This window comes from Podarcis pityusensis (genome assembly GCF_964106645.2).
Source record: "Podarcis pityusensis genome assembly, chromosome: 9".
In the NCBI taxonomy this organism is placed as follows: Eukaryota; Metazoa; Chordata; class Lepidosauria; order Squamata; family Lacertidae; genus Podarcis; species Podarcis pityusensis.
Genome location: NC_138034.1, coordinates 23988504 through 24013833, shown reverse-complemented (window position 1 = coordinate 24013833; position 25330 = coordinate 23988504). Strand labels below are relative to the sequence as shown.

Sequence of the window (25330 nt, the reverse complement as noted above, 5' to 3'; positions counted from 1 at the left end):
GGAAAAGGCTTAAACCACCCCACCCCCCAAAATTGGGGCATGAGTGTAGACCCACCCAGAGTTGCATTTTGCTAGTGAAGTGACTGGCTTTTGTTTTTAAAAGTTAGCATATTGATATGGTTGACATTGGATTATTTCATGAGTATACCACGCAAACTAACACTGTGCTCTATTTTCCTGTCTCAGTTGAGGTTCAGCAGCAAAACCATGCTTTGCCTCATCTGAATGTAACCGCAAGCTATATTTTGCTGCTAAATCTGATGTGGGAGGTGAAATGGAGAGTGCAGAAGATGAAGGAGCGCATGAGCAACAGGGTTTGGTCATTTAGTGCCTAAATGTGATCTAGCATTATTTTTGAACTACTCCATGTGCGACCCATCGAGGGAGGGCAAAGCGGCTACCAGCTCTGCACTGACGACCTGCTTCCTTGCATGCATGGAGATTCCCAAGAGACGCAACAGCCCCTGGAGGGGAGGGGTCGTGGGCGTGGTCTCCTTCCCAGGGGCGGAGTTATATTGGTCTTTTAAATGCCTATTACCAAAGCCATAGCTGTCAACGTTTCCCTTTTCTTAAGGGAAATTCCCTTATTCCGAATAGGATTCCTCGCAAGAAAAGGGAAAATTTGACAGCTATGCGCAAAGCCCTCGTGGGATTGATTTCTTCCCCCATTATTATTTTTTTAAAAATTGCATCTCCGGTGAGCGTAATAAAGGCCGTTTTGTGGCCTCGCTGTGCCTCACACGCGAGTTGCAAGCTTGGCGAGAGGTGGCCGGCAAGTTGGGAGAGAAGAGGCGGCCGCAGAGACGAAGACCATGTGGGGAGTCTCCTGATGCGTAAGGAAACCCCTCCTCGAACTTGGGCCATTTGATTTAGCGGAGGGAGACGCACACAAACACGCGCGCTCCTTTTCCTAGGATTTCCCCTCTTGGCTTCCAGCAGAGACCCAGCGGGATCGCTTCCCTCGGCTCCTCGAGTTCAGACCCGGCGGACCGGGAGGGCAGGGCCGAGGAGGGAGGTGGGGTTCTCGGCGTTGCTACAACCAAAAGGCTCCCTTCGCGCAGCCGCCGCGTCCCTGGCACCCGAGCAAAGCAAACGTCAGTTTGTTTAACAATCGCCGAGTATAAAATGCTCCAATCATAGAGGAGACTCGCGGAGGGGGGAAATAAGGCTGAGGTCAGCGCAAAGCCAACAAGCAGCAGCGGATCTCCCTTCGCCGATCTTCCCACCTTTGATACTCTAGGGCAGCTAAAAAGAAAAGTAAAATACCCGGGAAGCAGGCACATCGATGCTAGCTGTTTTGTAGGAAGGGAAGCCTCTTTCCCCAAAGCTTCTAGATCCGTCCTCCATTCACCCCTGATCTCTCTCACCTTTGAAAGGGAGCCATGGCTGATAGCCTGAGAAGACTGATCAACAACGAGACCTGCAGGATTTTACAGGAGAAGTTGGAGAACTGGTATAAAGATTATCACGTGAGTGTGCGCGAACGCGTGTTTTGGAAATCGGCGCTCTGACTAATAACGATGGGGAGGCAGCTAGATGCATTTGCGATGTTGTCCCCTTTGAATCTGTACTAGGCAAAATATTAACTCATCTTCCCACCCCATCCCGCCCTTGATAAAACCGGAGCTGGCGAGGTGGAAACTGCAGGAAACGGCGAGATCGTTTCAGAAACTAACCTTAACTACAATGATATGAACATCTTTAGGAAAGATGGAGACGATTAGCATTGCAGCCAAACGCGGCTTTGTGAGTTTGATTGAGCTTGTTGCGCGGAGAGGTCGCTTTATGGCGGGAGATTAGGGCAGAGCTGGTGGTGTGTTGGAAACCTCCAGCCATTTCCCGGGAAAGTAGTAACTAAGGACGCCGGTTTTCAGCGCCAAGCAGACACTGTTGTGGTTGCCATGGTTATAGAACGCCACGATACTCTGCCCGGGAAACGTAGTAAGAACAGCAATGATTTGCAGCGAGGGATTGCTCAAGTCTCTTTCCCTCCTCCTCTACTGAGCTGTGATTGAGTCTTTTGATTCGGTTACACTTAACCACAGCTCCCCCTCGCCCGAGCACCTTATTTTTCCTTTATATATTTAACACCCTTAACTGCTTGTTTGTTTTAAGATTGGAACTACGGTACTTCTCTACATTTCTTCATTTTTAATCCTCCTATTACCTCCAAGCAGCTCAAACCAGCGTAAATGGCGATTCCCGTATTATCATCACAACAGCCCTGTGAGATAGGTCTAACTGAGGAACAGCAACTTCTCATGGTCACCCAGTGGATTTAATAGCTGAGATTTGAACCCTGATCTTTCCAGGCAAAGGCTGAAACTAAAATGATAATGGTACACGTGCAGCTGTTGCCAAAAACCAGCAGCCCAGTACTGGTTCTCCCTGTAACTTCAATTTACATCACCATGGTGCATTTCCTTGCTTTCTCACCAGTAGAAACCAATGATTATTACCAGCACCTTCCAGCCTACATTCCTCTACTGGCTCTCTCTCCTCCAACTTCTGTGTCCACATTTTGTGTTCCAGAGTAGTGGCTTTTGGACGCATGATGTGTCCAGCACAGTGTTTGACCTTATATGAGTTGGATCTTACAGGAGTTTCTGGGATGGTTTGCCTATGCATGTATGCCACCTGATTACCATGGATGGCAGACAGCAGAATATGTGAACTGGTTCAAGTGAAAAAGCATTGTGCTATATGATATATTTCAATTCTGTTTCTGGTGATGTACCCATGGCAGTCTGTTTACACATGCAGATTATCACCTGATGCTGTAAGTCATGAAGGAACTAGCGTGTGTGTGCGTGAATAAAGCCTGGCATCAGATTGTATAGATCACATGCTTTCCAAAAGCTATCTATCAATGCAAAATGTGGCACCTGGTAAGATCTTCGACCAAAACACAAACATGCCTGGCAGTAGGGCTTTTTATATTGCACTACACAGGAATTAGAAAAATTAAATGTAAGCATATAGTAACTGAAAAATAAGGTTTAAACTATGAACAGCTTCCTCTGCTAAGGATCTGTGTGTCATATTAAGTGTACATTCAGACCAGTTTTTTCCCCTTCCACTGTGGTCACTTCAAACTGTAACCCCTGAGCTGTGGTGGCTAATGCTATTATTCCTTGAGTTCTCATGCAAGATGTGGTAGTTCAGTAAAGGAATCAAAAACCATCCCATGATTTGTTTGGACAGATGTGTGTTTAGATTTTCTTTCCCCAAAAAAATTATTGGCTGCAACAGACAGCTCTGAACTTGATTTTTATTCTTGAGAGAAGTCACACTAGAAGTAAAGTGAGCATGAATGTCCACATGTTAGGCATGGACATTTGCAGGGGTAAAGCACGTTGGTATAGATCTGTAGGCACATAGCAAAGGTGCTAAGAATTCTCTGTTACAGAAAAAGGTTTCTGTGCTGTCCTGATTGCCACATCCAGATCTAAACCGAATGTGATCTTCACTGTGATTGACAATCAAACAGGAATAGTACGTAGGGGAATAGTACGTAGGTGGGGAGCATAGCTGTCAACTTTTCCCTTTCTTAAGGGAAATCCCCTTATCCCGAATAGGATTCCTCGCAAGAAAAGGGGAAAGTTGACAGCTATGGTGGGGAGTGACAACCCATCTGTGTGCAGAGTCAAAGATGACTTCGAATTCCATTTTAGAAGTACAAGCCATGGGTCACTAGTTTCTTTCTTGATTCTGTGGTTGGAGATCTCTATATCATGGAATTACAGTTCCCAGGGTAATACTGTTCAGCTGGTATTGTAGATATGCCCCATATCATTTCCTTAGTAAAGCAATGGCCTAAAGAATATTACAGCTTGCTGGGAATTACTATTAGGATTCCAGTGATAGACTGTGGCCACAGATATGATACATTCTGGAGGTTACTTCTTTGTTCTAATTGATATGCATACCTAAGGTCTTTACTTTCTGCTGTGGGATTTAATATTCCATGACATTTTGGCCTCTGATCCATTGGTTAGTATGCAATATTATTATCTTGTTGGTCACAGGGAATGCGATGCATTATAGCTTTTATTGAACTTAGTTCCGTTGGTGGAAGGAATAATGAAGGTGCAATATATTGGCAGAATTGGCATAACCAAAGTAATTCTAATTTTCAGATTAACTCATGTGATCAGAATCTGACCCGATGCTGTGAAATCATGGAACTGAACTCCATGATTCAGGGGCAGCTCTTCACAATCCTGAATAAAACAAGCCAAGAAGGTGAGGTTGTTCCAAGCTCTGCATGTATGGTTTATGTGCATATATTTATTACAGGTGATGGTTAGCTTGTGCCCAGATATTTATAACATTTTATCAATATTTATTGCCCTTCCTTTCTCTTTCACTCATTGACCCAGGTGGACATTATGCTGGTGTGGATACAATAAAGTCTCGTCTGTTGCCATGGCTGGGCACTTGTTTTTCTAGCCACACTTGTGGAAGCTCTTCTCACTTGCAGGTACAATAAACTTTTAATTTCCCCCTTTTTTCTAGAATAGGTTGGATGCAGAGATGCACCCATAGGAAGGTGGAAGGTGACTTTCCTGTAATGTCTTATTGTTACTTTTCTAATCTATAGCTGCTTTGTGGAAGTCTTCCATAGTTGAGAACTGTGGCTGTTTTATATTTTTGTATAATGGAAATATTAGCCTAATAATAATATTTATACCCCACTCATCTGGCTGGGTTTCCCCAGCCACTCTGGGTGGCTCCCAGCAGAATAAAAAAGTGATAAAATATCAAACATTAAAAACTTCCCTAAACAGGGCTGCCTTCAGATGTCTTGTAAAAGTCAGGTAGTTGTTGATTTCCTTGACATCTGATGGGAGGCATTCCACAGGGCGGGTGCCACTCCTGAGAAGGCCCTCTGCCTGGTTCCCTGCAACCTCACTTCTCGCAGTGAGGGAACCGCCAGAAGGCCCTCGGAGCTGGACCTCAGTGTCCGGGCTGAACGATTGGGGTGGAGATCAGGCGTGCTTTGGAGGTGAAATTTCTTATTGGTGGGGGCTTCTCTCCACTTTCAAGTAGACTTTGCTGTGTAGCAAACATTGTTGATAGAAGCTAATTTCTCCCGAGGCTTGTGTTTCCTTTTACTGAATAAAATGCAAGCACTTTATTTAAAATCAGTTTAAGATATATCACAATATTTCTGAACCATTAACAGAACTCCCTGCCCGCCCCCCGCCCCCGGACATACATTCATTTCTAGCTTTTACACACTGTATTTCTACTTCACTGTAGGAATCACGTGAAAAAGACAGATGGATGAAGGAATTGGCCTGCACCCGGGACCAGGAAATACATCAGCTGGAGAAAGAGCTGAACAGCACTCGTTTACAGCTCAGTTTTGTACAACAAGAGTAGGACAATTAACTTTTTTCCATTCATACATTTTTCGTGCACTAAGGTGTTGAACTATAAGGATAAGTGGAATTGCAGTTTTGTGAAAGCCTTTTAAGCCACCACATGGTGGTGAAAAGCCACTTTTAAAAATAATAATATTTCCACAATTACATTTCCAACCCACCTTTTCCTAACTGGACTTTGTTAATTGCATCTTTATCTAAGTACAATAGTACCTTGGTTCACAAACGCCTTGCGACTTGAACGTTTTGGCTCCCGAATGCCGCAAACCCGGAAGTGAGTGTTCCTGTTTGCAAATGTTCTTTGAAACCCGAACATCCAACAGGGCTTCCGCGGCTTCCAATTGGCTGCAGGAGCTTCCTGCAGCCAATCAGAAGCCGCGCCTTGGGTTCTGAACATTTTGAAAGTTGAACAGACTTCCGGAACGGATTCTGTTCGACTTCCAAGGTACCACTGTAGTGGCTGTGATGATCCCACAAATGTAGAATAGGAGCATGCCTGTAAACTGCTTATGTAGGTGGACCACATGAATTTATAAAGCATACTGGACCCCCCAACAGTTCACATTTATAGGATAATTCAACCGGTCCAGTCCCCTTCTGTCAATGCAGCTCAGAAGGTTGTTTCTGGGTCCAGGATCGGTTGGTGCTATGTGGACAGTTTCCTGTTTTTGGTGCAGAAGTTTCCCAGATGAAAGGGTACTTCTTTATTTATTGTATTCCGGTTACAAGCTATAATGTTGACTCAAGAGCTTGAATAGTATTGTGTGAGCATGCCCTAGATCAAAAGACATACAACCAAGTCTTTTATTTCATAATATACCAGTAATGTGCTCTTCGGTGACATTTTAGCTAATCTCAGGTGAATAACACAATATATCTGTTATACGTTTATAGCATTCTTTTTTAAAAGCTGAATGGAATTCGCTTCTTTCACAACGCTGGAAATGAGTCCCCTAAAGCTTATTTTCACTGTTGCAGCCAGTCAGTTTCTGAAAGTTCATCTATATAGACAGCTTTTCAGTTTAATCTATTGACACACGTTCAGAATGAACTTCAATGTAGGGAGTGAAATTGCAATTGCTTTTAGATGTGTGTTCTGTTTCTTGACAGTGTGACACGTTCAAATCAATTACTTCAACAACCTTTGTTGTATCTCTGTCCTTTCGCCTTTGTTCTAATAATCACGCACGGTGCTTTTTTTCCTAAAAAAAATGTTTAGGGGTATTCTCGTTTTCCTACTCATATTGAAATACTGCCCCTCCATGAGGTCAAACTTAGATTCAGAAAATGTTTAGGGCTATGCATCCCCCTGGGAAAAAGCACTGATCACACACAAAACAACAACAATGGTTTATCATGGCAGTATGAAAGAATTGGTTCCCTTTCTCTGTACAGCCTGTGTATGAAAGAAGACATGAGGAATTGATACAGAGATAATCTATTGAATTTGGATTTGAGGAGGGAGTGTGTATATGATTGTTTTTGTGTGTGTGTGTGGACAGCAGAATGAATAAGCAGTGTTGTTAGATGGTGTTTGCCAATCTGTGAGAAGATTTAACGATCAACTCATATCCTAGGATGAATCCAGAGCCTATGCTTTGTTCTGTATAGATGGTCAAATGTTCACTTTCCAGCCATGTCCAGTTAAAGGATCTCAGGGATCAAACCTGGGGAAGATCGCTCCTGGAGTCAATGGGCCAATGGCGTAAGACAGGTTCAAATGCTGGTTTTTGAGAGAAGTGACCTGAAATACATGCTTGCAGCAGGTGTACAAATTTTGCTTTTGTAAGCAAAATTCGTGTAAGTAGGCCTATAAAGGATTTGGCTTTCGCAGTTTATGTTTGGCTGCCCCATCTGTCTATGCCATTCATAAATGCTTGTATATATTTTGAACTTTGAAATAGGGTACTAGGCATAAAAAATTGCCCTGAGTTTGGAATTGGTGTTTGTTGATGTTTACTGCTGTGGTTGTTATAGCTGATGTGCTTATGTGTTGACGGACTGGCTCTGCAGTGTACTTGTTTTTCGAAATGCAAATACCCTTCTAAGATTTTATTTCCTGTTTCGTTGAATGTGTTAGCAGATTTTGTGCCATTTGTATTAAAGGCGTATCTCTGGGTGTTGATTTCTCTTGCAGTTTAGCAGAAGCCCAGGTGGCTCTTGAAGACACAAAGGCCAAATCCGCCACCACTCTTTTGGCAGCAGAGGATGAAATTGTTCAGCTAAAAGCAGAGTAAGGAAAACACGGTGGCTGGCAAAGTTGGTTTTGGATTATCTTTGTGTGGTTGGTCACATTGGTTACATTTGTAACATCACAGTGCTGTGAAATGAACGTGGCTTGTTGTTGCATCTGAACCAAGGAATAAGACACAGTTTATTTAAACAAGCCGGCTTCATAACCCATGATTTGAAGCTGGCTTGTTTTGAAATTTACTGTAGTTAGCAATAAACAGCAATGCTGCGTTTGGATGAAGTAATAAGCCAAATTCAATGGAAACTGAAAGAGTGGGGGGGGGGGAAGGCTTCCAAATTCTTCATCTTGGCTGTGCAGGAGAAAGACCATGGAAGCCCAGGGCTCGCTCAGGCTTGTTGCGACTTGTGCATGTTGTGCTAAATCATGGTTTAGTGGGATGTACAAACACAGCCATTGTGTAATGTTGATTCCCACTGCCCCATTTTCTGTTGCTCTAGGCCAGGGTTTCCCAAACTTGGGTCTCCAGCTGCTTTTGAACATCATCCCTAGCTAGCAGGACCAGTGGTAAGGGGTGGTGGGAATTGTAGTCCAAAAACAGCTGAAGAACTGAGTTTGCTTTAGGCAAATGCTGATGAATCTTCCTCCCAGTACCAATATCTGAAAAGAAGAGCTTTGGTTATAATGTGAGCAAAATATAATCATGTGTGGCTGGCTATTTTTAGTTGGTTTACAGTAAGGGGGCTAACTTGTTGCCCTCTGGAAATCACTGGACCCCCAACTTCCATCAGCCCTGGCCTTCTTGGCCAGTTGTCAGGGATTATGGGACTTACAACAACATTTGGAGGACCACAGGTTAGCCACGTGTGGTTAACAATATATGTTGACACTGCAACTTTCAATTTGTTGAGCTGCCATAGTTTTTCCCATTGGATATCGGCCATAACTTCTCAGTACAAATCTGCAATTCTCTGAATTCTTCTTAAACTATTTCATGGGTGGTGTAGATGTGCCCCCACGGTCTTTAAGCACATCAAGCATTTATACATAGTTTCCTCTGGTTTTCAGCATATCTTTGCCTGGCAAATTGCAGCTTAGGCACATCTTTTATATTTGCAGTAATCTGTGTAGAGAAAACTCAAGCCTATGATGCATTTTGTTTCTGTTCTTCCTGAAGCATGAATGTCCCCATCTAAGAAATCTGAGGCAGTTTGAGGTCAGATACATGACTCTTTGGTTGTGGTGCCAATGTGCGTAGAAAATCAATTAGCCATGCCTTGTGTACTGAATGGTTTGGGTCTTGTTACTCCTCAAATCCAAATGAAAGTCTGTTCAAGTTACTTTCATTGATGATCTTAAATTAGCTTATCTAAGCTATGTTGCTAGATTCTTCCTGACAAACACACGACACTGTTCTTGTGATTTAGGTGAGCCTGTTTTTCTGTAATTATAACTTGTTGAAAATGTTGCCTGTTCTCTAATATCAGTCTTCAGAGTTGGTTTTCCCCTTTACAGGGGAGACATCAAGTGTAGAATACAGTGGTACCTCGGGTTAAGTACTTAATTCGTTCCGGAGGTCTGTACTTAACCTGAAACTGTTCTTAACCTGAAGCACCACTTTAGCTAATGGGGCCTCCTGCTGCCGCCGCGCCGCTGGAGCACAATTTCTGTTCTTATCCTGAAGCAAAGTTCTTAACCTGAAGCACTATTTCTGGGTTAGCAGAGTCTGTAACCTGTAGTGTATGTAACCCGTATGTAACGCGTTGCTTTTGGTAGGCAAAAATGGTTGGTTTATATCTAAAATGTACATACGACAAACTTCATTTTGCACTCCCCTTGCTGCATAGTGATCACTCTGAAATTCTTCATGGTTTTATAAGCTCTTTCAAATAGATTACTTGGTATAGTTTAAAAGCAGGATATTGATTTCTGTAGAAACACCTATTTTGATCGGAATTATTTTTTGTGTGTATGTGCTAAAGGCTAAAGGCTTCTCGGGTAAAAGAAGAGTGTGCTTTGAAAAATCTGGACCGGATGAGTGATTATGAGCAGCAGCTTCAAACACTGAAGGATGAGATTGCCATCCTTGGTGCTCAAAAATCTCTTCTCCAAAACAGGTAAGGGTTTTCATCTGATTTAAGTAGCCACTAAAACCAACAAATTAGTACCATTTGCACAAGGAGATGAACTTCCCTCCCTCTCCTCATGCACCTTCTGTGCGCCTTCTAAATCGGTTTTTGGGGTTTCCCCCAGCCCTCCAGAGCAGATTTGGGGAGGGCATGGGCCCCTTGGGGAGAGAAGGAAGAAGACAAGTTCCATTGTGTGAAAAGAACTGCTTTGTCGTCTATCGACCTATTATGGCTTGGCTCCAGAGATGCTATGCTTCAAGTTATCTAAGGGGGACTTTAGATATCTATTGATGAAACTGAAAAAAATTGTAGCTCAGAGCAATGGATTATTTCATGATGATGGCATCAGTTTACACAATGCTTTGTAGAGTAATGTAAGCAAGGAAAAATACAGGTCTCTCTCCAGGCATAACAACAATCATCTTTAATGAATAAACTGGTTTTGAAAGTTCTCTTTCTCTAAATTCTGCTTCTTGAGATAATAGGCTAAACCAGAGATGGAGAACCTATGGCCCTCTAGTTATTGCTGGGCTACAACTTCCCTTATCCCTGACCATAGGCCATGCTTTCTGGGGCTGATGAGAGAGGCCCACAGGTTCCTTACCCTTGGTCTAGAACAGCCTTTCTCAACCAGTGGGTCCCCAGATGTTGTTGAACTACAACTCCCATCACCCCTAGCTAGCAAGGCCAGAGCTCAGGGATGATGGGAGAAGTAGTCCAACAACATCTGGGGACCCACAGGTTGAGAACCGCTGGTCTAGAACATACATTTGTAAGGATAAAGATCTTCCATTAATGTGATTTTAAAATTTTGTTCCAGACTTGCACTAAGCCGATCTCCTTCCCCGAGATCTATCCGAAGCAGATCACCTAGTCCGCTTCCCAAGAGAAGTTCCTCACCTGGACGAGCGAGACTTACAAACGCCTCCCGACATGCTCGCCTTGTGGAACGCTTCAGTGACATTTATGCTCAGGAGCGCTTGGATGCTCAAAGCCTCCTGAGAAGTTATGTCGACGATCTGGAGATGGTTCAGAGAATAATCTATACTGCAGTTGTGGTAGGAAGTGTAACAATATTTCTTTTCAGAGTCACTCACTCACATAACCTAGAGGTAGACAAACCTTATTTTTGCATCAGCTGGAGTCGACAACAATCAGTTGGCAATCCTAAACACACCTAGGAGTGAGCTCTGTTTAACTCAGTGCAGTCTGAGCAGACATATACAGGGTTGCACTGTCAGTTCATTAGCTTCTCTTTCCATTGTGGGAGTTTCTGGCATCTGGTCTCACTGCTGAAATGGAAAGTTATTGTAAACCTCTAATATGGCAAGCAGTCTCATTTTAAAAACTTGTACTGGTATAGAGGAGCTTAGGACTGAATGGGATCACATTTGAAGATAAAACAGAGTGGAATTGTGGCTCAAGGCTGGTAGAATGCTTCCACATATACTCTTACAAACTAGTTTTTAAAAGCCTTCTTTATAGCCATATCATAGAGATTGATCAACCAACTCTGGGTTCTCCGAGGGGAAACAGACCCAACTCACTTTGTGACTGTCTGGTGGTTTTTTTGTTATTTATTTAAGAACCCAACAGTCACACGGATGGCAAATTCCATCCAAATATGATTTTGTCTGGTGCTGTTTTTGATTATAGGTGTTTTTGATCTGCTGTTTATGCCTTGTCTTGGAATATTGCTGAATTGCCTCTTTTGTACAAGTTTCTTTCATCTTTTTTATATATTTCATCTCCTTACCTGACCATGTTCAGTTTTCTATCTTTCTTCTTTCTTCTTTGAAGTAGTAGAATACTTTGTTAGTTTTTCTGTAGATTTAAATTTTTTTAAGACCCCTGGAGCAGAAGTGATGATAAGTTGCCATCACGGAAAGATATGGTGGCATAACTTTTTGTGTCGCAAGGACTCAAGGGCTATTATTGGATGTCCAGATGCAAGCTCTGGAGCTGGAGCAGGGTTACTATGTAAGATGAATTATCACATTGAGGAGCAATTACTCTACCTGTGAAGTTAGGATTCAGAAAATTTACCGTATTGGCCCAAATATAAACCTGACTTTCCCCCCCAAATTCCGACCGTGAAAAGTTAAAGTGTAGCTTATATTCACAACCTTATGCCACCAGCAAAGCAGCGCAGCTCCCCCCCCCCCCCAGGAAGCAGCCCAGGTATTTTTTTTTTCTTTTTGAACCCCCTTCAATTTTAAAAGTGCGGCTTATTTGCGGGTGCGGCTCATATGCAGGCCAATACGGCAAATGGCCTCTGTTTTCTTGGGCTTTTAGATGTAACTAACTATTTAATCATTTGCAGGAATCTTTCCGTGCCGCAAAGATGGCCTTCAGACAGTTCAAAATGCGTGTTCGAAAAACCCTGTCCCTAAGTTACTCAGGGCCTGAATCTCTTGAAGACATGGTCATGGACTACATTGTTCGCCAGGAGGATCTGTACGATGTCCAAGCCAGCGTCTGCGTAAGTCTGTGAGAACATTCTATCCCTTTGGATAATAGTCATACCATGGCCACCTTCCCATTTTGACTCTCCGGCACCCTATCTACATAACCTAGCAATTCTAAAATATAGACGTGCTTTTACTCTCGCAAGACTGAATGTGTATTGCCCTCGGCTGTACTTGAGGCACGATTCCAACAGATTCCACGTGAAAAACGCTTATGTCCCTGTGGAGATGGCAGTACCGAATCAGTGGCACATGTCCTTCTGGCTTGCACTCTTTATAAAGACTTGAGGAATGAGGTTATCACTTCTCTTTTATTGTCCATTCTGGGTCGCCCAGCCACTGCCACAGTGTCCTTTCTCTTGGCAGATCAAGATGAGCAGATGACAGCAAAGGTTGCAAGGTTTTTAGCTGGAGCAATCAGTATAAGATCCACTATTTGACTATTGATTCAAAACCCTAAAATGTATTTTATATAATTGACTTTTTATTTCTATTCTTTGTATATCGTATTGTTGTTTTATTGCTATGGCCAATGGCTGATGCAAATAAAGATTCATTCATTCATTCATTCAAAACATTGTATCCTACCAATGCTCTGCTTAGCTTAATGAAACTTGAGAAATGTGTAGATGATACCTTCCTGCCACCCTGCTCCCAAGAAACCACCAGTGAACACCATGTACATATGACAACTTTCATGAGTAGGGCAACTGACACTTTGGACACATTAATTGTATTCTCTCTCACTTACAAAAAATTCCGTAAGTTCAATTTTGTGCATTTTCTAGCAAATGAACCGTTTCTGTCCCTTTCCTTTCAGGAGGTCATTCGTGCAATGAATATCAACCCTAAGATTTCCTTCCCACCGGAAACCGATTTTATCATGATCAGCGGCTTAATACGCGAGTTGTGTCGCGTCGCCTTTTCAATGCAGACTTTGGATCCTCCACTTGACATTTCTTTTGGTACGGATGGAGAACTTTTCAGCGAGTACAAGTGAGTGGAATGAAAGTATGCGGTTTTGTGTTTCCAGTGGAAAAATAAAGTGTGCCAAAGTCATGGCAGCGCATAAGGATAGAAGAAGAGCCTGCTGGATCAGCCCAGTGGCCCATCGACTTGCACATCCTGTTCTCACAGTGGCCAGCAAGATTGCCTATGGAAAACTCCCAAACAGGATTCGAGCATAGGAACAACCTTTCCCCTCTTGTGGTTTCCAAAAGCATATTCAAAAGCATTACTGCCTCCAATCATATGTCAGTTCTGTTTGCACAGAGCTAATTTTAATAATAATAATAATAATAATAATAATAATAATAATAATAATTTTATTATTTATATTCCACCCATTGGGTTGGGTTTCCCTAGCCACTCTGGGCAGCTTACAGCATATATAAAAACATCAGACATTAAAAACTTCCCGCAACAGGGCTGCCTTCAGGGGTCTTCTAAAAGTTGTGCAGGTCTTTATCTCCTTGACATCTGAAGGGAAGGCGATCCACAGGGAGGGCACCACTACCAAGAAGGCCCTTAGCCTGGTTATTGTGAATGTTAATGTTAATGTTATTGTGAATGTTATTTAATACAGTCATACCTTGGAAGTCAAACAGCTTGGTTCCCAAACATTTTGGCTCCTGAACGTTGCAAACCCGGAAGTGAGTGTTCCAGTTTTCGAACTATTTTTGGAAGTCGAATGTCCAGCGGGGCTTCCGATTGGCTGCAGGAACTTCCTGCAGCCGATCAGAAGCTGTGCTTTGGTTTCTGAATGCTTTGGAAGTCAAACGGACTTCCAGAATGGATTCTGTTTGACTTCCAAGGTACGACTGTAGTTATAATAAGTAATTAGAAACTTGGCAAGGTGCATTCTATTGTTAGTCACTTTGTACACATATGATCAGAAGTGGCCTGTGCCACATTGTGTACGTACATTGCCGCTCAGGACCACAATGTCTCAAGGACTGCCTCTCTCCATACAAACTGACCCAGACCCTGAGATCATCATCTGAGGCCCTTCTTCATGTGTCTCCTCTGGAGGTCTGGAGGGCGGCAACATGAGAATGGGACAGGCCTTTTCTGCAGTGGCTCTCTGTTTGTGGAATGTCAGCTCTTTTCTGTGAACCTCTCTGAGACCTCTAGGTATAGGGTGGTATATAAATTCAATAAATAGTAATAATAATAAAATTACATATCCTTATGTACCAGGCATAAGGCCTTTGGCTGATTTAACATTCTTTGGCCTTTTAAATGTGTTTGTGGGAGGGGGTGTTATTGTTTTTCTTTTATTATGTATTCACCTGATTTTTTAAAAAGTTAATTGGGATAGCTCCATGTGCCCTTGTTCTGAATTACTTGAAAGAAGATGGAATAAAGTAACTGCAAGAGGAGCATGTGGACTGCTAACTCTGCTGTAAGCTAAACCTCTTTGCACCTCACCAGATATCGTCGCAGCTACGACTCTGAATTTACAGCTCCCTTGGTGGCCTATCATGTATGGCCTGCTCTTATGGAAGAAGATACTGTCCTGGTGAAAGGAGAGGCAGTCACAAGAAGAGGCGCTGTGGTAAGTATTCTTCATTACTCTGGTAAAGATTTAAACTCATAGACTTGGATCCTAAATTGCTTTCCAGTAACGAGGTGGTGATTACTGCCAACTCCTCTTCCATTTGCAGCCCCCTGTGACATACCCCAAGCCATTCCCAAAGGCCCCAAACCTCCAGGAGATTTGGGGCAAGGCACAGGGCTCTGCAGAGGGGAGAGGGAGGCTGAAAAAGCCCTGCTCTGTGAACATAGCTTTACTTTATTTACAGAAGCAAAGTTTGGGTCCAGATCATAGATTCTATCCCAGAAATGTCTGAATGAAGCAATTCACAAACTAGCTGGTATTCTGGAGCACCAGCTCCTTCCCATGAGTAGTATCCTTGCCCCTATGCGACACCCTTCTGTGTGGTAGTCAGAAGGGCGAATCCATGAGCAGAGATCTGTTTCTGTTTGCTAATCTATCCCACCGAGTTTGGCTGATTTATGTTGGAGATGTCTTTACTTATTTTAGGCATTTATATACCACCTAGTTACAGTCGTACCTTGGAAGTCGAACAGAATCTGTTCCGAAAGTCCATTCGTCTTTCAAAACATTCGGAAACCAAAGTGTGGCTTCTGATTGGCTGCAGGAAGGTCCTGCAGCCTATTGGAAGCCCCGTTGGACGTTCGGGTTCCAAAGAATGTTTGCAAACCGGAACACTCACTTCCGCGTTTGCGGTGTTCGGGATCCAAAACGTCTGAATACCAAGGCGTTCAGGATCCATTGTATGACTATATTTGCATTTCTAAAAGGTAAGGGTAAAGGGACCCCTGACCATTAGGTCCAGTCATGACCAACTCTGGGGTTGCAGCACTCACCTCGCTTTATTGTCCGAGGGAGCCAGCGTACAGCTTCCGGGTCATGTGGCCAGCATGACTAAGCCACTTCTGGTGAACCAGAGCAGCTCACGGAAAGGCCGTTTACCTTCCCGCCGGAGCGGTACCTATTTATCTACTTGCACTTTGACGTGCTTTCGAACTGCTAGGTTGGCAGGAGCTGTGACCGAGCAACGGGAGCTCACCCCGTCGCGGGGTGAACTGCCGACCTTCTGATCGGCAATTCCTAGGCTCTGTGGTTTAACCCACAGCGCCACCCGCGTCCCTTCACTTGCATTTCTAGTTGTGTACATAAAAAACATCCACAGAAAGCAAGGAGGGGGCCTGATTAATGTCAGTTGGGATAGAGTTCCACAGGCTTGGAGCCTCTACACCAAACACATTGTTTCTAGTAGTTACAAGCCATGCATCTAAGCTGTGGGGAACCATCAGCAGAGCCTCTCTCAAAGATCTGAGTGACTGGGCTGGGATATAAGGTAGTCTCTAAGATATCCTGCAACATGTAAGTTAATACAAGAACTGTGAACCTTACCCAGTAACATATGGGCAACCTGTGGCCCTCCAGCTGTTAATTGAACTCCCAGCACCCATCAACCCAGCATGTTGTGGATTACACCAACAGTGGTTTGGATTATGACAGTGACATTGATATGTTTCTTCTTAGTCAGTCTCTTTCATGACTGAGCTGAGAATATGCTTGGAGCAGTTATCAGGAAGTAGTCCCTTCCACCAATGTAGGCTGTTATACTGCTTTGCACAACCTGTAGTTCCAGTGGCATTTCCAGAGGGAGCTGAGATTTCAAAGGGGCTTGTGTATGGGACAACTCCCAAGAATACAATAATTTATTTATACCACGCCCATCTGGCTGGGTTTCCCCAGCCTCTCTGGGCGGCTCCCTACAAAATATTAAAAATACAATAAAGCATCAAACATTAAAAACTTCCCTAGACAGAGCTGCCTTCAGATGTCTTCTAAAAGTCAGGTAGTTGTTTATTTCCTTGACATCTAATGGGAGGACATTCCACAGGGTGGGTGCCACTACCGAGAAGGCCCTCTGCCCGCACATGAGGTCTTAACTGGGAAGCACGTTAGAGTCATGTGAATCCAACCTTTTCTTTCAGAGAGCAGCCTTCCTCTCACATAATGTAACCACAGTGACTGCTGCTTGCTTAATATACCTTTTCTCATATTTTATATTTTGTTTCAGTGGTCTCAAAGGGGTAGAAGCAGAAGCCGCAGCCGAAGCCGCAGCCGCAGCTGTAGCTTGAGGCCCCTCTCTCCTAGTGCAGGCCACTCCCGACATTTGGTAAAGTAGAATAGCCTGATCAACGTAATAATCCAAGATAAAAACAAAGCCAGTGGTAAATGAGAGGTATTGCAAAAAGGAAAGGGGGCTGAGGGGAGCGCTTATGCCCCTTTGTGATTTGAGCGTTGAATGATGAGGGCAGGCTCAGCATGGTAAAAGATTGGGGATTTACTTGTGAAGGAGGGAAGTATAGACAGATGTGTTTACCAATCTATACAGGATGGGCACAAGCCTGTCCCTCATCATCTGTCTGTGAATGCATGAGAATATCTTTTTGGACTCAGTGGTGACTCAGTTTCGGGTATATTTGGAGGAAACTAGACCAATTTCAATCCAATTTCAGGCATGGTCATAGTACCAAATCTGCCTTATTTATTCTGGCTGATGACATGTGTCTGAAAAGAGAGAGGGGAATACAGCCCTTTATGTTCTCCTTTATCTTTCTGTGGCTTTTGATATCCTTGGCCCAGTATCCTTCTACAACACCTCTGGGAGGTATGGTTTGTATCCAAAAGCTCAGGCTGTTTCTATAAATTAATTATGGGGGCCCATTTTTTGGTGCCATGGGAGTAGCCTTGTGGGGTTCCATCTTTATCCCCACATCATTTAACATCTGTTTGAAACAGATGGGGGTTGTCATTGTGAGTGAGGTTTCCTCAATATGTGAGTGATGCCCAGCTCTGTCTCTCCATTCCACCTGAAATCAGGAAATGTGGTTCAGTTGCTAGACTGGTCCTGGGAGGCTTGCATGGGCTGGATGTGGGCCAATGAAATGAAACTGAATCCTGATAAGAAAGTTCTGAGTTCTTAGGTCCAAGGGATGGGGAGATTTCTTGTTCCAGGCAGGGTTTCACTCTTCTGGAGGAAGCAGATAACATACCTTGGGATTCCTACTGGATTCAACATTGCACAGGTGTCCTCAGTGGTTAGGAGTGTTTGTTTCCAGGTTCAATTCAAGCTGCTCTCATTAGTGACTTAAGACTAAAATATCTGAAAGGCCTCCCCCTTTCCTAGATATCCTCTCAGGTGTTAGTTTGGAAGAGGGGTTCTTTTGGTAGTTCAGCCCTCAAAGATTCAGGTGGTGGTGGCCTGGGTGAGGGCATTCTCTGTGGCAGCCCCTATACTATGGAATTCTCTCCCCACAGAAGGGCATCTGAAACCATCATTGTATAGCTTTTGTCATATGCTGAAGATGCTGCGGTTTTTAGCCCGTGAGATATTTTTAGGACCCACCCTATTCTTCTAGTTGCAAATTGTTTTAACTGATTGTTAACTTGTTCTAATAGTGTTGTAACTTGTTCTGGGACCATACGGTCAAGGGCGGGTAAGAAAAGTAAGAAGATAAATAAGTAAAAGATCAGCATTCGTGAATTAATCCATGAATAAAAACACTGGGTGTGTTCACAGCATGTGTTTCGACCTCATGGCTGTTTAGGCTAATGGATTTGCCATTCTGTAATTTACCATTGATGTTGTACATACTATATGCACATATGAAATAGGGAGCCCTCTATTCCTTCAAAAGCTTCTCGGCACTCTCTGAATTTAATTTTAACAGTATATGTATAAATAGCACACTGCTAAATCCTTGTGACTCAATCACCGCTGTTAACAGGCTGAGTGTTCTTGTCTGTGGCAATGAAGGCATGATGCGAAGGAATAAAAAATGGATACTCTTCAGCAACGTTAATCTATGGTCTGGTTTAACCAGTCATATCCTGGTTTAATAAACCAGAATATGTACAATCTCTGTGCACCTGCCCACAACCTCTTTACCTCTCTGTTCCCACAAGTGGGGGAATTAACTCGGAAGCTGCAATTAGCCATCATTTTTTTCTTATGTGTGAACTGGGATCTATGGTTATTGACTTCCAAACAATCCAGGATTCACATGCCATCTTCTTTAAATCATGGCTTCATATCCTGGTTTGTTTGGAAGCCATTATCCATAGTTCCTAATCTATACATAACAGGAAGTTATGCTTACCTTCCTGGGTTGTTTTCCTGCTTCAGTAAAGGGAGGAGCAAATGAGTTATATACAGGTTTGTGGAGCTTGTAGATATCCCATCTTCTTAAGTAATAAAGCCACATTAGCACGGAACCCAAAAGCAAACCAGTTAAGCAGGATTCAAGCTGATATATTGTTCCCCTTAATTTGTAAATTGGATTACCTCTCATTTTAAATAATGTTAACCTGGTCCATTTCTCGCACATATATAGGAGTTGTTATTTATTTAATCTGTGTTCCTCCCTCCGCTTTTTCCATGGCAGGCTTGGCAGGAAAGTGAGCACAGCTAAGCCTCTCTTCCCCACCCCTTTTGTCTCCTTTTGTGGGAAGGCAAGGAAAGCAGGAAAAACTAGCATGTTTACTTACCGTTCAGGTTTCCCCCATGAGACCCATGCCTGAAGGCTGCTTCATGTACAGGAGCACCATTCTGGTTTTTGGCCTGCAAGCTTGTACCATATAAGGGGAATATTGGTTGTTACACGTATCATAAAGTGAAGGAGAATTGCACAAGATTTTCAGTAAGTGGATGCCATTTTTGAGTCTTGCCCAATTCAAAAATGGCCTCCATAGAATGCTGGCCATGTGACAGTCAGGACAGCTCCTTTTCCAGTGGCACTAGGGTAGAGAGAGAGATCCTAGGTTGTTTGGGAAGATCATATGCTGTTCCTCCTTCCCATGTCGACATCGCTCCTCCTGCGAACTGGAGTGATGTTGATCTGGGAAAGAACTGCAGGATGTACAGTGGTGCCTCGCAAGACGAAATTAATCCATTCCGCGAGTATCTTTGTCTAGCGGTTTTTTCGTCTTGCGAAGCAACCCTATTAGCGGATTAGCGCTATTAGTGGTTTAGTGGCTATTAAAGGCTTAGCGGCTTAGCTGCTAAAAGGCTATTAAAGGCTTAGCAGCTTAGAAAAAGGGGGGGGGAGCGGAAAAAAATCTCAAGACTCGCAAGATATTTTCGTCTTGCGAAGCAAGCCCATAGGGAAATTCGTCCTGCGAAGCGCATTGAAAAACGGAAAACCCTTTCGTCTAGCGGGTTTTCCGTCTTGCGAGGCATTCGTCTTGCGGGGCACCACTGTATAGAGATTTTCTCCTCTTTCAGTGTGACCAAGCAGGTCCCAGATTATCCTTCAAAACGTGGGAAGGAGTCACACTGCAGTATAAGAAAAGAGTCTAAGTTCCCCAGTGGTATTAGCTGTATTTAGTTCTACAACATAATGCCTTTTTAGAATGAGTTGGGAGGAATAAGACTATGTTAATTTTTCCTGTTTTGTGTGTCTTTTAGCGATCCCGAAGCCGCAGCTCTTCCCCGTTAAGGAGCGGGAGCCCAAGTAAGTGGGCCTGTGCAGAACTTAGACGATCATGGCTTTGAAATGCTTGAGCAATCAAGTAAAGAGATAATGTAACAATCTGCAGGGTGTTCTTTTACATATATACATATATAAAAAAAAACAGAACACACTGGTCTTCATTTATGGGATTTTCATTTTTTTTTAATGTTGTAGACAGACTTCTGGTCTTTGTTTATAGAATTCTTTCATCCAAATTGTCCCAAACCATGACGCCTTCTTCATATTTGTTGTAATTATACAAAATCTCTGGTGGTATCTTTTAGAGCTGCCTTTCTGGAGACTAATGATCTCTCAAAGCCGCAATCCAGCATAGATCTAAACAACACTTAATATAATACTTACGGTAATATAATTGGCTCAACCTCTAAGATAAAAGCCAGTTCCATTGCCATTACTACTGCTGCTAGCCCTTTGATTGACCACAGATTAACCCAAAGTGCTTGTGTTCATGCACACACATGTGTACATAGATGTAGAGCCAACTACACATTCATAGGCCTGCTAGGGTTGGGTAACTTTCTCCACCCCGAAACAGTTTTTCTTTACTGTTTTCTGCCAGATTGACACCAATGGGGTGGAGGGAGAGGGAAATATGTGTGCTTGGGGTCCAATCACACTCCATAGATGTGTTGGGGAAGCAAGGGAGCTTTTAATCCAGCGGATACAAGGCTCTCCCAACACAATCTGTTTGCTGCTAATCGCTCTATGCCTGCAGGGCTTTTTGTGTGTGCATCAGGATTTCTGGGGTGGACATGCTTGCCCTGTTGGCCAAGTTGCCACCCTCAAAGAGAGAGCATTATTGGATCAACTTACACAAATAATGTCTGGATGGCCGATACAGTCCTATCTTGAAGTCCTTCAATTGCAGAAGTTTACCCCCCCAAAAAAGTTACATACTGAAATATGTATTTTTCTCCAATAGGAATTTAGGTTAACTGGATATGCTTTTTTGATTCTGTACATCTGGATCAATCTGCTTCTGTGGTGCCGCTTCCAGTTCCGAGAGTACCTCAAACCTCACTTAAAATAATGTGAACAGCAGCTTTGAATCACTCCAAAAGGGGAGTGAATGGGGGATTGGTGATTATTAGTATGGGTGGTTTTGTTTTTTGGGGTTTTGGGGTTGTTGTTTTTAAGGGAATAAATGCAACAAATCTGATTAAAACTTGCATAGGCATTTTCAAAAATTTGTTTGATTTTTAAAACTTGTTTACACCACTCTTCTAGCAACGCTTTCAGGAAAATAGTTACTGTCACAAGGAGTGCAGTGCCAAGATCATCTTTATCTCACAATGATACACTTAACAAGACTGTTAAGTATTCAGCACTATGATACATTGAGGCTACCACTTGAGATACAGTACTTGGTGCTTATTTAGGGCTCAGCTGATGTGAAGTTAAGGTCATTAAAGTCCCAGAAAAATCAATGGGATGTAGAAATGCTGGCTCATGCCAATAAAAGCTGTTGGGACAAAGCACAGTCATAAAAGCATAAAATGTGATTAAAGTGTTTGATTTTTAAATTAAAGAAAAAATAACATTTGTATTTTGAAGATTATATTCCGGCTGGTCTGTTGTCCAGTTGTAACATTTGGTGCTGATAACAGTGTTTTTCTTCGAAGAGATTGGGCGTTTCTTTCTCTTCTATACCGCAAGGCTAAAAGGAACACAATGACTGTTTGAGTCCTTGTCCTTTTACATATAGCTAAGGTCCACATGGGTCGGAACATTATTCTAATGAGACCAGTCTCTTATTTCTGATTCCGGACATGGTGCTTGAGCAAATTGTGGAATTTCCTTTTGTTACTACAAAACAGAATGAGTTTTGCATGGTTTTCTTCACTGAAATTATTTTGCCCTCTGGAAGAAAAATCTAGTCGCATTAATTAGTCCTCTGGTTTCCATAGGGAGTGTAGTCAACTTTACCTTCTTCCCAATTTAATGTACTTTGTAATTTTGCTGAATACTGCGAAGCTTACATCAATGTTGCAAATTCCCCATTGCCTGCTTCAAATAAGTGATAGTCATGTAGACCAACTGAAATTGCTGTTCCACCACTGGTTTACATGATCTGGGCAGACCTTTGAAGGTCTCCATCCAATAAAGCTCATTGAAGAAATGAACTGGCAACCAGTTTAAGCATAAGAAACACTCGCCCTTGATTATGGCAATGTAAACATTGAAATTTTACACCAAGATAAATTTAATAGAGAGTTGCAATCATGTTGTATGATATATGTCAGGCATAGGCAAACTCAGCCCTCCAGATGTTTTGAGACTGTAATTCCTATCATCCCTGACCACTGGTCCTGTTAGCTAGGGATGATGGGAGTTGTAGTCCCAAAACATCTGGAGGGCCGAGTTTGCCTATGCCTGAGATGTGTTTCAAAGCACTTGTTTGCTTAGTCACATATTTTTGACACTTAAATTAGAAAAGCTGGGGGGGAGGCTAAACTCCCCACCCCCACAAAAACCCACTTTAAAAAGGATACTGGATTGGTTCAGACCTCTTTCATTACCATAAGGAGGCAATCAAAAGCTCCCACTCCTACCTGTAAGCTCACCATTCTACACCTGAATGTGGAAAACCGTGGTTTAGTTAAAGCAGGCATCCCCAAACTCAGCCCTCCAGCTGTTTTGACTACAACTCCCATCATCCCTAGCTAACAGGACCAGTGGTCAGGGATGATGGGAAGTGTATGGTGTAAGAACAAGCCAGGATCTCAAATGGTGATTTCATAGTGTCCTGTTCTCACTAATCATGTCTAAGCAAGCCACAGTTTCCGAATTCGAATGTGTCAGAGAACTGTGGTTTAACACTTGAAGTGAAAACTTCCTGCCTTCTCCTGTAGCATATAAAAGGGGGGAAGCATGCAGACCCAAGATTTGTCAGTTTTTTCATGTAGCAAAAAAAAATAAAAATTGCTTCCCATTCTACCTGAACTTGACCCTGGTATGAAGTGAAGCTTATCTACATACCAAGGCCATTGCATAGCAGTGTGAATTTTTATTATGTTTATATCTGAGCTCTGTAAAGAGAATATACTATCTTTCATCACGTATCCAGGTGATTAGATTAAAGGAAATCTAACAAACATTTCAATAGCATATACATGAAGGATAGTATTCCAAACATTATACCGAGACATCCAATCAAAATTCTGCTCCAGGTGTTAGTAAGGCATTGCAGCTGACACAGGTTCAAAATGTTTACTAAAATAATCATTAGGCAGTGGAAATGAATATGATAAGCATTGCTAATGCTATGTGATTTTCCAATACAGTGTTATTTGTGATCGGTGATAATGCTGTTACATTGAGCTACACTCAGAGCAGATTTATGCTCTGCACAAGCTTATGGAGAATGCAAGTGACGTAAATTTGCTCCTCATGCACACCAATGATTTTGTGTGTGATATGTCGTGGAAAGGTATATAAAAAATGAAAGATTAAATAGACGCAGTACATTAGAGCTTTTAAAACTGGTGTGTGGGTGTGGGTGTGTATTTGAAGCAACTTTTCACCTATCCTGGATTAAATGAGGACCCATTCAGATTTTACATTCCTGGTTCCTTCCAGGTGGCCATTACCCCACCAGTTATGTAGAAATTCTCAATACCAATGCATAAAATGAATGTTCAGTGCTGATCTGAATATGCTCTGTTTTGGGGCCATTCCCACAATAAGGAGTATGACGTTAGGTCCCCTTATTCACTCCATTGTACTTTTTGGTAGGCAACTTGTGGTGAATGTGCTTCCTTCCCATGCAAACTTCACCAACTGTTTGGAACAGGCAACATTTGCATGTGACTATTGCTCTCCCTGAGCACAGCTCCTTATTAGGATGTTACCAAAGAAGCATGGAAAGAAGCCATAGGAAAGTGGCTCCCAGATCTCTGTGGTACTAATGTATGGAGCGGCCTTGTCAGAGATCTAGGTTTGAAATGAAGGATGGGGTCATGTATAACCATGTACAGTGGTACTTTGGTTCTCAAACTTAATCCTTCTGGAAGTACGTTCCAAAACCAAAGTGTTCCAAAACCAAGGCACACTTTCCCATAGAAAGTAATGCAAAATGAATTAATCCGTTCCTGACTTTTAAAAGTAACCCCTAAAACAGCAATTTAACATGAATTTTACTATCTAACGAGACCATTGATCCATAAAATGAAAGCAATAATCAATGTACTGTACTATAAAATAAATAAGACAGTATTCTAGCTGAACTGGGTTCCACACAGTAACAAACACACATTAATCAAAAAAGCCTCAAAAACACAAAATAAATAGCGAAAACAAAAGCGCCAAACTTAATCAGTTCCGGAAGTCCATTTGACTTCTGAAATGTTCAAAAACCAAGGCACAGCTTCTAATTGGTGCAGGTGCCCTGGAAACAATAGCCGACAGCCACATCAGATGTTTAGCTTCCCAAAAACATTCGAAAACAGGAACACTTCTGGGTTTTCAGAGTTTGAGAACCAAAACATTTGAGAACCAAGGCATTTGAGAACCAAGGTACCACTGTAGTAAAATGGCTAAGTGTCAACCCAGAGATCATGCCTGTATTTTTAAAAACCTGGAACAGCCATGAAGATCTTTGGGTGACCATGGGCAAGTCACCAACTCTCAGTCTGGCACTGTAGTTTCCCAGCTGTTAGGAAAATTATACATACACTTAATAATAGACATCCATTATTTTGGACCTACTGATCTGAAGATGCCATCACATCAGTCATATTTTAGAAGACTTTTCAATATCTTTCAGAACCACATTGCTGTAAAGTCAGAAATAATCTTGTTTGTCTATTTGCATTTTTTTGTGATCTTTTTATATGTCATATATTTTGAATTGCTGTTTAACTGCAGAATTTTTTTTTCTTAATTTGTGTTCATATATGAAGTCCACTGGAAAACCAATATTTTGTAGCAAATATCTTACCATACATCATTTGAATACAGTGCTGATGCTGTATGTTTACATTGTACCATGTTTCATGAACTATCTTGTGGATAAAGTGCCTGTACAATGTTTTATAATCAAATGATACTGCAATAAAAGTTTTCAAATATGTA

At 42.4% G+C, this 25330-nt stretch overlaps 1 protein-coding gene and 1 long non-coding RNA gene across 7 annotated transcripts in view; one reads left to right on the top strand and one right to left on the bottom strand.

Annotated features, from left to right (window-relative positions):
• LOC308485175 overlaps window positions 1-1836 on the bottom strand; it is a 4716-nt gene extending 2880 nt beyond the window's left edge. The window contains exon 1 of the long non-coding RNA XR_013990449.1: window positions 1677-1836. This is a non-coding gene — a long non-coding RNA (uncharacterized lncRNA). The remainder of the gene's footprint in view (window positions 1-1676) is intronic.
• On the top strand, window positions 719-25330 carry SPATA18 (spermatogenesis associated 18). 6 transcript variants are annotated; one of them, XM_081020537.1, is made up of 14 exons: window positions 719-833; window positions 1377-1469; window positions 4140-4245; window positions 4383-4483; window positions 5266-5384; window positions 7528-7623; window positions 9564-9698; window positions 10531-10768; window positions 12034-12192; window positions 12999-13174; window positions 14612-14735; window positions 16798-16896; window positions 20191-20236; window positions 21180-25330. In XM_081020537.1, exons 2-14 carry the CDS (start codon window positions 1383-1385, stop codon window positions 21185-21187), a joined length of 1494 nt encoding a protein of 497 aa, XP_080876663.1. In that variant the 5' UTR covers window positions 719-833; window positions 1377-1382; the 3' UTR covers window positions 21188-25330. The 6 variants fall into 6 exon arrangements, with proteins under 6 accessions (XP_080876663.1, XP_080876667.1, XP_080876662.1 ...); XM_081020541.1 differs by lacking the exon at window positions 16798-16896; XM_081020536.1 differs by lacking the exon at window positions 21180-25330 and having other exon boundaries at window positions 20191-20314.